This window comes from Labrus bergylta, chromosome 22 (assembly GCF_963930695.1).
Source record: "Labrus bergylta chromosome 22, fLabBer1.1, whole genome shotgun sequence".
NCBI classification, from domain to species: Eukaryota; Metazoa; Chordata; class Actinopteri; order Labriformes; family Labridae; genus Labrus; species Labrus bergylta.
In genome coordinates, this window is record NC_089216.1 from 4,253,153 (window position 1) to 4,266,979 (window position 13,827).

General features: G+C 41.5%; 1 protein-coding gene across 1 annotated transcript in view; it reads left to right on the forward strand.

The window, feature by feature from the left end:
• Nucleotides 1-13,827, forward strand: part of htr2cl1 (5-hydroxytryptamine (serotonin) receptor 2C, G protein-coupled-like 1) — a 127,843-nt gene that overhangs the window by 101,053 nt on the left and 12,963 nt on the right. Inside the window, exon 5 of the mRNA XM_065950714.1 lies at nucleotides 9,805-10,005. Within this exon, the coding sequence (XP_065806786.1) occupies nucleotides 9,805-10,005 (201 nt within the window). The remainder of the gene's footprint in view (nucleotides 1-9,804; nucleotides 10,006-13,827) is intronic.

Here is a 13,827-nt window from a genome sequence, read left to right on the forward strand (position 1 = left end):
ACATCACAGAACTGATCACAGCCCTGATAGCAAGTCAAACTCTTGGCAGAACTTCAGACAATCACAGACTGACCTTTTCTGTGATGGTAATCCTTTTCTGTGCCCACGTGTCTAACTTGCTAAGTATTTAAAGAACTATCCAATTAATCTTTTAATCTAATATCAGACCTGCAACAGTCAGGAGTCCTTCCCTAAATGTTGTCTGATTGGTTTCTTTGGATGTTGAGAGAAAATGAGACAAACTCCAGTGCAACAGGTCGAGAAAATATGTCATCAAAGAGCACTTGTTAGGACTTCTAGTGAAGGTTTAAGGCAAGCCAGGGCATATGATACAAGGTCAAGTCAATCCTCAGGTCCATCAAGGCAGTTATGGATATTCATAAAGGCCTCATGAAATCTAATTGCAAGACTTTTAGATCAGTCAAAGTGCAAAACGTCTGCCTTGCGTGATGGAAATATGGAGCTATTACTGAATTTCAGGAGACCCATACGTCTTTTGCAGAAGATTTAATTGTAGCCATTGAGGAGGAGAATGAAGATGGACAGAACAATCATAATAACTGTGTTAATGCCGCCAAATTCTGAAGGTTTTCCTGTCTTGGGAAAGAGCATGTAACCTTGCTAGTCGATTTTAACTTTCTCTATAGTCACTTGGTAGCGGTCACTCAGCATTAAGAACAGCAACAGAGTGCAGAGTATTAAAAAATTGTGTGGCAAAATTGCAGGTTCATGACTCTCTCACCTAACACGCCTGTATAAAGTAAAGAGATTGAAGGCCCAGTCAATCCTGGCTGACCACTGCCATCCTTTGTCCAAGGAGTTTAAGTTGCCTCTATCCTGTCGCAGATTCAGCCTGCCAGCATGTAGGACAAAGAATCGGATGTTCCCGCTGCCATCGCCCTTTAAATGACTCATTGTGTTGCCTTTTCATCTGTTTTGACTTTCACCTCTGAGTGTCCTTCTTATGTTGTATGTTGGTTGTTGGCTGGATGAATGTATGTTTTTACTGCTGACTGCAAAAAGAATTGCCATAGGGATAATAAAGACAACCTTGAACATTGAAACTATTGGGGCGGCGGTGGGTCAGTTGGTAGAGTCGGTCGTCTCTCAACGGGAAGGTCGATCCCCAGCTCCTGCGGTAACATGTCCAAAGCGTCATTGGGAAAGACACTTAACCCTGAATTGCTTGCACTGATTCATCGTATGAATGTACATTAATGGGATTAATTACTTCTGATAGTGACTTTACATATCAAACTCTGCCACCAGTGTGTGAATGGGTAGGTGTGGCATACGGGGTAATATGCTTTGAGTAGTCAGAAGACTAGACAAGAGCTGTGCTAGCTCAAGTACATTTACCATTCAGAGATCAGTCGTATGTCCTCAGGTGGCCTAAGAGGACACAGTTAAAGTGATGCAACTTGAAGGATAGGGTTTGTTATTTGTCTTAAAGCTTGCTTCCCTAGGAGACAAAGTCAGTCCAGTGTTACAAAGACAGCTTTGACTTACTGAATTTATTCTGGAGACAGAGAGATGCAGTAGAGAGACAGGCTTTGTCCTTAGGTTTGCAACTAGCTTGAAAAGGGATCTCAGTCATTCAACATTTGTCTTTGGGGCACAGGAGGGGTGCGGTGAAAGAGCATACTTCCCTCCAGTCTGCTGACAGCAGAGACACCCAAATATTAATATCCTGACATGACAACTATGTGACAGGCAAACAAATTTGCAAAAAGGTGTTTGTGTTCGGTCGGTGTTGAATGATTTGACATTTGATTTCTGTTAATGTGAGAAGTATTCAGCTGTTATCAGCCGGTGTCACATTGTGTCATTCTGTGTCAGTCTGAGAAAACATTTTGATGAACTGAGTTTGGATGCAAACAGTGACGGAGTATGAGCCAAACGGTTTTGTCTGAGAGGACAGTTTGTACCATTTCAGCAGTGTGACAGCAGAGGATGACAGATTGGGAAAAGTCAACAGATGATATCCCGACAGGCCAAATATGGGTTAAATCCGACTTAATTGGGTTTTGTGCTCATTTTAATTGTTTTCTTGGCAGTTTTTTTTTTTGTAAGTGTGTCAGCACGCCGTGTGGGTAACATAGAGGGTGATATATATTTTAAAACTGCTCGCAATGCGTCAAAATGTCGATACAGCAGTGAGTGAAACTGGTTCCTATAGCTGTTTGACATGCCGACGACTTCTTACTGAGCATCAGGGGCTAGATGGGAACATGAACAAAGGGTGAAAAGGTTCAAGTGTGGATCAATGGAAGTCAAGAACCCAATAAGAACCCAGTCTTTACACCTCATTGATTGAGTGTCAATAAGATCAGTGGTCCAGGGTTAGAGATAGAAATATGAATTGAAACATGGCTATGGATAGTAAATGATAGCTGGAGAAGTGTTATTATTCAGGGAAGTAAAGCAGCAGAACGAATGAGTTGTATTTTTTAACAAACAGTGAAGCAATTAGAACCCCAATAATTTGATAGAGTGGATAGATTCAGAAACCAGGGAGATAGAGTAGGGAATGACATGCGGGAAAGGAGCCACAGTTGGGATTGGATCCTGGGCCTTGGAGGAGCAAAGCCTCCATACATGGGGCGCGCGCACTAACCACTGCGCCACCAGCGACCCCACTTTTGGAAATGTTGCACACATTTAGCTGCCTCCATATCTGCATCAACAAGGATCCTCATCCTGTTGTCCTTCGTATTGGAATTCAGGTTATGTTGTAAAAAAAAACTGAAGAAATGGAAGATTTTGTGATTAAGAAATGGTTCAGGAAAGTCATCAACACATCCAAGTAATCCAGCTGTTTTGGTCTCAAGAGGTCGGCACACCCTGAAAAGGCCAGCAATCAATCAAAAGGATCACTAATCCGGGCTGATGAAAACATTTTCATGTTGATCTACACATATGGAGTACATAAGTCTTTACAACCTCGTCGGCCTTTCAGCATTTGGCCCTGCAGCTGTTTTGTATCCTCAGAAAAAAACATGTTCCAAACTTGATATATGTGAGTCTTTGCTCTGTAGCTATCATCCTTCAGGAATACTAAACAGGACGGGAAAAAAAGGATGATTGCTGCTTAATGGCTCGTGTGTGGTCAATGGACACACTCGCCCGCTTGCTCTGTATATTTGTCTGTTGGCTCAAGCTACTGCTGATTGCTCAGACAATAATCAATGTTTCACACAAACAAACATTGACAGGACTGTAGTTTCCCTTTGTCTGCTACACACAGGGACACACATGCACACAAAGTGTCATATATATGGACACACACTTGCAATAGAACACAAGTCCCTTTTAAACACACCCTTGAGAGTATGGATCTACACTTGCCCTGTTATCCATCATACTGCTACTTGACTGCATGGATTCAAATGGAGGGCCAAGCATTAGACGAAAAAACACTGAAGGAACACAAAGTACAGGCAGGTCACAAAATGTTCAAATACGATTTAAGTCGACAGTAAATCCTTCAGTACACGGGGATAATAATGATGATGATTATGATGACGATGGCAATCATGATGAAAAATGATGCTGATTGTAATTAAGCAACTTATTTTAGCAGCACACACACACACACATTCAGTCTGCTGTCGCACACATTCTTTAATTGGCATTACCAGGACGATGATTAAATATAATTGATGGAGTCTGAGCTTCCAAAATAACAAGCAAAGGAACACACAACTACACACACACACACACACACACACACACACACACACACACATATAGGCTGGCTCTTCCTAATGGCCCAATATAAAAACAAATATGACTTTAAATGGTCTTTGGACAGGAGTAATGTTCTTAATGATGTTGATCAGATCATGTTGTTCAGCAAAATGTCACAAATGTTCCGATGTCTGTCCTGACCTCAACTGGGCTTAACACATAGTGGTTACCTCATCAGATGACCTAAGTGTCTTGTGTAGCATGTTAATGGTTGGACATTTTTTATAGTGTTCAGCATGTATGAAAGATAAGGTGATGTGGGAGAAAGCCCTGCACAGGGAAAATACAATGTACCATCCACCCACCCAACCAACCACCCATCCATCCATCCATTCAACCAGCCCTCCATCCACCCATCCATTCATCCACCCATCCATCCATCCACCCAACCATCCATCCATCCAACATAGAGACAAGTAACCTCACACAGAAAGGTCTCCTGTCCCACAGTAATTCAACCCTTCTGTTTGTTAGGCAACAGTCTTTACTTTGCACCACAGCGCAGCCCACTGTCTATTAAAAACCAACAAACATAACTCCTTAATATTACACAGTGGTCTTTTATACCCTCAGCAAAACCAGCAGTGCTTCAAAAAAGTGTTCAATTCTAAATAAACAGCAGAGCAGTATTTTATTTTTCTGCTATACTCCCGACTTTGCTTTCGCACAGAAAAATGAGTAAGAGAAATTGTAGTTTGATCTCCTGTAATGACGACGTGTCTGGAAAATGAATGCCTTTCCACAACCATTTTACTATCGAACTTTCATCTCGTTACGACTTTATTCAAAGTGTGATGTTGAACATGACGTTAGAGAGATAAGGTAACATTATAATTTACATTCAATTGCTTTTTTTCCCCTTACTTGGCTCTTTTCTTGGCGATGAAACGTTGAAGTGATAATAAAACACTGATAATATATGAAGCGAGGATTATTACTCATGTTTGCTGGTGTGTGACATCAATTCGGCATGACTGAATATATCTCACCTTACATCGTTCTTAGAATCATAAAGAAAACGTATAACACATCTATGAATATTTAAAGCACAGTAATATGGTGTTACGTACAACTAGATCAGAAGAGGAAGATGAAGAAACTCAGATGGGAGAAAAGGAGGAGAGAAGGAGATTAAATCTTTTAGACTCTGTCGGATAACACACACACACACACACACACAGACACACACACACACAGACACACACACACACACACAGACACACACACACACAGCCTTGGAGTAAAGGACCTTCAAGGCCAACTCAATCAAAGTTATCACTGAAGGCTATCTCCCTGCATGGGGCCCAAATTGGAAACAGACAGTCCCTGACAAAACACACTTGCAGAAACACACACACACACACACACACACACACACACACACACATACATACACACATAGACGAACACACATCTCTGACAGGGGATTAATCTGAGATGTGTCATCTTTGCTTTAATGAATTGGGATGCACGTTGCAAACACAGAGGGGCTGTAATAAGAGATACAATGAGAAACAGAGCGAGGAAAAAAAAAAGGGATCGTTACGTTCAAACAATGCGGTAAATTGAACAATGCCGAGTCCTCAGTGGCTTGTCAGCCGCTCAGAATGTGAAGAAGAACAGATTCTCCTCATGGAGACTCAGTTAACTTTCAGAAACAAAGATTCCTTAAGATGGCAAAAAAACATCTGACCTGTTAGCTGTTTCTTCTCTGATATATTTAACTCCCAAAAGTTTGAGATGTCATCCCTCAATTCAAACTTCATTCCCACTTCTCGTGTTCCTAGTCACACTGTAAACATTAGCGGTCCCAATTCAGAAGGTAGCATCCTTGAAGGTCCCTGCCTTTGTAGGCTACGTAGACCGCTCAGGCTGAGCAGAAATGAGATGCTCAGGTCTACGAAGGATTCCACGTTGTTTGCATTCCTTTCGTTTTTTGGCATCAGTGTTGCCAGCTTTACGACTAAGTTAAACCATTTAAAAAAATGTAAGAGTTTAATCAATGGCCGCATGAAAGGTATAATCCATCTGCCCATCCATCCGTCCATCCATCCGTCCGTCCGCCCATCCAGTGGTCCGTCTGTCTGTCCACCCACCCACCCACCCATCCATCCATCCATCCATCCATCCACCCACCCATCCATCCATCCGTTCGTCTGTCCGTCTGTCCGTCCACCCATTCATCCATCCACCCACCCATCCATCCATCCATTCATCCATCCATCCATCCATCCATTCCTCCATTCATCCATCCATCCACCCATCCACCCATCCATCATCCTTCCATCCACCCATCCATCCATCCATCCATCCACCCACCCATCCATCCATCCATTCCTCCATCCATCCATCCATCCATCCATCCATCCATTCCTCCATCCATCCACCCATCCATCCATCCATTCATCCATACATCCATTCATCCATACATCCATCCATCCATCCATCCATTCCTCCATTCATCCACCCATCCATTCCTCCATTCATCCATCCACCCATCCATCCACCCATCCATCCACCCATCCATCAACACCCACACATACATCCACACATCAATCCATACATTTCATTTGAAATGGCACACAACGACGATATGCTAATGAAGGACACTCCCAAATGGATCCAACTGACCTGCCCCTGTGCTCTATAGGGACAAACATGAAAACTGAGGCCCATTGCAGCCATCACATGCTACATTATAGCTCGGCATCTCCATTGATGATTTTGCGCTCAAAAGATTCATCACCTGAAACCCCTCATGCAACACATTTCAGTCTCTTGAAGTCCGGTTTCCTAAAAATCTCCCTCATTACAAAACGTTTGAATGTTTTTGATGCATTTCATAAACACATGCATCACACATCCAACACACCCCTGAGCCAGCTGAGTAACACCTCGTCCATGTGTGTGTGTGTGTCATCATGCAGTAGCCCCAATGGATGTTTGTCCTCTGAAAACTTGTGCAAGCTGCCTCCTACTTTACACACACACACATACAAACAAGTGTGTGATTCACTCTACATGCATTACGTATGTCCCGCTCATGCTGCGAATTATAAATAAAAACAAGAAGTGAACACGTGTGTGTGTCTGTGTGTGTATGTGTGTGCGCGTGCGTTCATGTGTTTGTGTGTTTTTCCTCAGGTCCTGTCCTCTGTAGAAAACGACTTCTTAGAAATAGCTGCCGGCGAAGAAAGACAGAGAGACTTTGCGGTGTGCAGCTTCTTCACAAAGCTGACACAGCTGGAAATAAAACAGAGGAGCACCTTCAGTTACATTTCACTTTCATTTTTATATTATTCCTTACAAGTTAGACTTTAGGGGGGGGAGGGGGGGACCTTCTAGAAACAAAGGAAAATATTTCCTTTAAGCTGTGAGCTTTGAGTCCTCTTTAAAGCTTTCTGCTTCTGTATTTCACACGAGTCACCTCCAATTTCTAGAACTCCACATAATCAGAAAATATATCATATTTTGAAGTTTTTTGCAGCCATATGCTTGAATATCTTCTTTTTTCCCCAGTGTACCCCTCTTTGCTGGAGGCTCAAACAGCGCCATGCTATCATTTAAGCCTGCCAAGCAGCCAACTAGCCAATTAAGCTAATTAATTTACCCCAGTCTAAGCAAAGGTTAACCCATTGAATCGATTAGTCTCTCAGTGTGAACGCTCCCTGCTGTGTTATTCTGTTGCTGCGGCGATGGCGTCCCACTGGCCCAGTTCTGAGATAGTCGAGACAGATTTTATTCCCCGTGACCCAAGCTTGCTCCCTCCTGCAGAGCGATGAGCCAAGACACTGAGTCAAAACCAGCTCTACAGGGTATCACGCTGTCACTCGCTGGGACTTTTGACCTCCCTGTGGAGCGGGACAAAGAAGGATTTGACTCGAGGGGGATGGAAAAAAAATGTCTGCTTCTGTTTCCTGCTGGGAGTTAAATGACTGTTTTACTGGGGTTTAATGAAGTGTTATGTCAAGTATAACACTCACTCTGGTGTGTGAAGAGATTTTCAACCTTTAAATTTTTAACTGTTATCCTTTGGCAAAAAGTATGTCGAATGTCGGCCAAAATCAACTTGCTAGCTAGCGTTGGCTAACATGTATGGCAACACTGTTTGCTAACAATAAAATGGTATATTCTCAGATTTCCTCCCTCTGTTTTATGACATCTAAAATTCTCCATACCCCTGAAATAATCAGCAAAAGCCTCTAAAGGAATCTGCTCATAGATATGCATAAAAACATGGCACACAGACGACATATACAACCATATTCTCACATTTGCACAGCTCTGCCTCGAGCTAAATGCTAATGTCAGCAAGCTAACATTCTCACTGCTGCAGTGTAAACAAGTTGAAAATATGCAGTTGTAACTGTACCCGAGAGCTCCAAGTTCATGATTCTAGGTGTATAGAACTCATTTGAATAATATGTACAGGCTGTGTCTCACATTTTACATCTTTTACAGATGCTAAATGTGATTTAATGAGTCATTCCCCTGTGTGGGTGTAGCATTGTAGTACACAATCTGTCAATCTTTATAACCTGCCTTAATCAACGTTGGTATTCATTATTCCCCTTTTGTCAAATCCTTTTTTCATTGTCTTGTCAGTTTTTTAATCTAAGTCAGCAGGAGGCATCAAACCTTGAGTCTTTGACAAAACAAGCTACAAACACTTCCATCACACAAAGCCTGAGACTCAGCAGAGCTTGACTCATCTTTTCCATTTATAAATATTCACCGTGTTCATCCAGCGTACAGGAACGTACAAACACTCACCACCCTGCTGCCGATGCTTACATGTCATTAACTAATCTACACCTTTAATCTCCGACCAAAGACATGTCCACTCGTGTAATTCATCTTCATCATAACGGTCATGGTGTCACCTTCAAACCTTTGTAAACATTGTAATCAAACTGTTGCATTAACCCTGACTCCTCGTGGGATCCGGGTAATGTGCTGTGAGGTCCTCTTGTTAATTAAAGTTAAGTCGACCTCTGCTTGGTGCATCTAAAGCCTTCAGACTCTGCTGGGCCTGATGACATTTAGTCAGTCGAGCGCTCGGAACAGATTGGACATATCCACATCACTGACTTTAAAAAAAACAACAGTGCAGATACAGCAGCAGAGAGAAACGAGGACCCAACTGATTTGGACCTTTTGGGGCCGATACCGATTTTGGGGAAAAACACACTCCAATACCGATATATTGGCCAATATCTCTTTTTGATCTATCTTCCATCTTTAGAGATAGATAGATATAGGTATACACATTTATTTTGTTGATCCCTCACATGCAGTTTTCAAACACTTGTGGAATAGATGTACAGTATAACAATCACTCAACTGGAAAGTAACTGCGCAATCTACGTTCATCAGCGCTTGACACTCCGGAGTACTGCTAGTGTAATACAATGAAACTGAAATTAAATGTTTTATGACTGGTAAATAAATCTAGTAATATCGGCGCATATCTATGATAAAATTAGCCGATACCCATAGTCACAGGATATGCTTATATTGGCCGATATTAACGCCCGGCCGATAAATCGGTTAGGAAACCAGAAAACTAACATGTAGACTGGGCAATAATCTTTGTAGTGAATAAAACATTAAGAGATCCATCTTAAACCAATGCAATGTGATGCCGTCAAAATCATAGGGTGTAAAACAGGTGCCACCCCAAAATCCTAAACTATGATTGGCTGTTTGCCTTGTCAGAGGCGGGGCTTATGTTTAAATCAAGTATTTGGGGCGGTGTTCTAACAGGCAATCCCCACACAAACTTGCAGAAGTCAGTACCCCAGTTGGGCCACCCCACTCAAAAAAGTCTGGACATGCCCCTGCTTGCACCTGATCATGCAGCAAAAGGTTCTCAAACAGGGTTATTCCACTCGTGTCATAGTACACTGTAGAGCGTGCACTAATCATAATTTGAAGAAGATCCTAAATTTCCCACTTACAGGAGAAAATGTCATAATTACGCCTTTATGACTTCCTCTTTCATTCTAACCTCTTTCCTTCCTTCTCTCCCCTCAATCTCTTTCTTTCCCCCAGACTATGCCTGGCCCCTCCCCAGCGCTCTGTGTCCCATCTGGATCTACCTGGACGTGTTGTTCTCCACCGCCTCCATCATGCACCTGTGTGCCATCTCCCTGGACCGATACGTCGCCATCCGCAACCCCATCGAGCACAGCCGCTTCAACTCCAGAACCAAAGCCATGATGAAGATCGCCGCCGTCTGGACTATATCTATAGGTCAGAAACACATCCCTCACACTTCCTCGAGAAGAGTCAGTTTGATGAGTCTCAAACATCATCAAGTAGATTACGCCTAATCAATCATGGCCACATTTGCATGAATGGGCCCTTCAGAGTCATTCTGTCAAGAGGGAAAACAGATTGATTTTGAAGACACTCCTCACCTTTTTCTCCTTTGATGCCGGAGCACCTCTGCTGATGAATTTTAAGGCTCTCGACTAAAGTAGTTGAGCTAGGCTGATTAAAAGATGCAAACAGAAGGTTACGAGTCAATGTGAGACATGATGGAGATTTAAAGGGTCAGTTCAATAGGATCTATAGCCTAGATTTGCATAGCACTTTTATCATGCCTTTTGCTTTCAGCTTTTAATATGTAACAGTTGAAATTGTGGAACGTGCCTTTAAGACATGCTGTGTTGCTAAGTGACTAGTGGAGCGGTGTCACTAGACGGCCCCCTGTTTTTATCCTTGGAGTTAGTTTGAGCGGCACGTCTGCCATGGACGGATGCCTGTCACCGAGCTACTGCTTTCCTTTTTCTTTTTTGTGATCAACTTTTTATTGAAATTTTACACAAGATGCTTAAACACATGAGCTTCAATGACAGAAACCAAAGACAGCATCATCAAACATACAAACTATTTACAGATCGCCGTTGCCTTGATGAGGAAAACTATACATAACATTTGAAACAAAGACAAAATTACTGAATGAAATTATGATATGCATGTACATACACATAAACATACATATATATATATATATATATATATATACCCATACACACATATGCACACAAAATAAAATCTATAGACACAGCTCAATAAATAAAACTAAAACAAATAAACAGATTGAAAATAATAATAATAATTCAATCAAACAATTTCACAAAAAGTGTAAATCTACATTTTGTTTATAATACCGGTTATATTTGTTCAAGAAAAAGTGGATCTGAAAGAGTTGAAATAAAGAAATCCCAAGCCTGTAAAGTGGATGCCCGTGCCTCATCATTACAGCTAATGATCTTTCAATAAGAGAGATGTCTCTAAAATAGTTAAACCATTCCTTTATCGATGGAGATTTAACAGAGAACCAGGAATGTATTATTGTCTTCTTTACCGCAGTTGAGCTTGCAAAGATAATTTTCCTAAAGGCCAGTCTGGTGTTATCCCTGAGAGCAAAGTCATCATTAAATAACAGTAGGGAGGGCTGTTTGGGAACTGGGAATTTCAGGATATTTTCCAAGACATTTAGTCACCTTAGACCAAAGGGTGGAAACTGAAGGACATTCCCAGAAAACATGGAGGTATGTACCAACAACGTCAAGATTACATTTAGTGCAGTTTGGATGGTCTATAAGCTTCATTTTGAAGCGCCTATATGGTGTTGCATAATATTTATGTACAAATTTAAATTGAATGAGTTGATGTGCTGGATTTTTTGATGAAATAAATATATTGGTCCAAATAACGTCCCAGTATAGTACAAGGTTCTGTCCTTCAAGGTCCCGGTTCCAGGATGTGGTCACCCCCAGAGTTTTGGCACTTTTGGAGATTAAATCGTTATATATGGTAGACACTAGTCCCGTAGTCTTTTTCTGGGGGTTAATCCAAGTATCCAGTGGATGAGAGGATAAAGGTAAATCCCATGGAACTCCATGGGCACGAATTGCTGATCTCAATTGTAAATACAAAAACCAAGAAAACCTAGGGAGGGAATATCGGTCCTTAAGCTGTTGAAATGAAAACAGGCCATCTCTGCTGTACAGATCTTTGAGTCTATGGACTCCCCCAGCGGCCCAGCTTTTATTGAAGAATGAGCCAGAGTTCTGTAGTAGATTGTAATTGTACCATATTGGAGAGGGGTCACATAACTTAATATCACAATCCATATATTTCTGAACATCCGACCAGATTTGCAGTGAGGTCCCTATAATTGGTCCAAACACTCTACCTGCTGTTCTAGGTTTCATCCCACAAAACATCACGTGTAATTCTATGTGGTTTGACTAGTGCCTGTTCTATTTGACGCCAAGATGTAGTGGCTTCCTCATTACACCATGTTTTTAATGATTTAATCTGAAAGGACCAGAAATAAAGCTTAAAATCGGGAAGTGCAAGACCTCCAGTGGTTTTTGAACGTTGAAGTGTTTTCAACCTAATGCAAGGTCTTTTGCTATCCCAGATGAATTTAGAAATCATTGCTTGTAAATCGTCAAAGTATTTAGGTGGTGGAGGTAAAGGGATCATGGAAAATAGAAAGTTCAGTCGGCCAAGAATATTCATTTTCACAATTGAATATCTATCTACCTTGCAATGTCATTTTCAAACTAGACCACCTTTGGATATCAGATAAAATTTCAGCTTTAAGTTTATCGTAGTTTGCATGTGATATGTCTGAGAATTTGGTTATATTCAAACCCAAGTATATAAAGCTAGAGTCATGCCACTGTATATGTGGAATAGCTGGTAAGGAGAGCTGCTTTGCTGAAACATTTAGAGGAATAAGTAAAGATTTATCCCAGTTAATTTTATAACCAGAAAATTTACTGAACTTGCTAAAGACTTCTAATATACAAGATAATGAGTTGGAAATATTAGTGAAGAACAATAATACATCATCTGCATATAGGGAGATTTTGTGTTTTGTATCTTGTATACTGATAGGTGATATCTGGTTATTCAGTCTAATTTCCTGAGCCAACGGTTCCAGTGATAACGCAAAAAGGAGTGGAGAAGCGGGCAACCTTGACGGGTACCGAGCCGTAAGGGAAACGGTGTAGACAGGATGTTATCTGTTTGAACGACTGCATAAGGATTGGTATAAAGCGTTTTTATCATACATATAAATTTTCTACAGAATCCAAACTCCTCAAGAACAGCCCATAGATAATCCCAACCCACCCTATAAAAGGCCTTTTGCGCAGCTAAGATAAAAACCGCAGCAGGTACCTCATTTGATTCTGATGCATGAATAATGTGAAGAAGCCGTCTGATGTTGTCTGATGCAAGTCTTCTTTTTAGAAATCCTGTTTGGTCGTCTGCTTTCCTTTTTCTCAACTCAACGGTGCATTGAGCGTTCATGTGGACCCCGTTTTGCTCATGTGTGATAAAATAGCAGCCGTACAACCAGGCTTTGCGAGGTCGATGTGTTGTTTGTAGTCACCGACGAGCATTGTGGAAACCCCAGACACGTGTGATTTTCATATAGCTTTACTAAACTTTTAAATAGATAAAAAAGTTACTTCTTTAAATTTGCACAATCATTTGGTCTCCAAATCCTCCCATCTGTGCTTTTTAGAACATTTTTATCGACTGTGTCATATCCCGGGGTAATCAGTTTGTAGAGTGTGTGTCCTGTGGGGTGAAGTAGTGCCTCCCTCTGAGTAAAGTGTTTAAGGGGATCGGGTTGACTTTTAAAACTTTCCTCTCAGCCCTCTCTGTGTCTGTCTGTCTGACCTCCGGCTTGCCTCGTGCCCTTTAAGACCCAGGAGGGCTCCCCGTATCTTAACAAGTACACACATCAACACACTGACACACAAACACTTACGCACACACAGATTACCTGAGTGTACTATTAGCCTAACATCCTCTGACCTCACAGTAAATATAGCGCCGTGTAAAGTCATTGCATTCACTCATAACCGCCCCCCAGGATACACTGAATTGTTCCAGCATTTAATGTACCCATCTAAATGTTCTTCCATCAGTTGAATCTTGTTTTTTTTCCCCGTCTGATATAATGAAAGCTAACCCAGTGAACTTGGAGTTACATTACAGAAATCTTATTTCTACCTCAAGGTAGCCATTCCAAAAGTACAA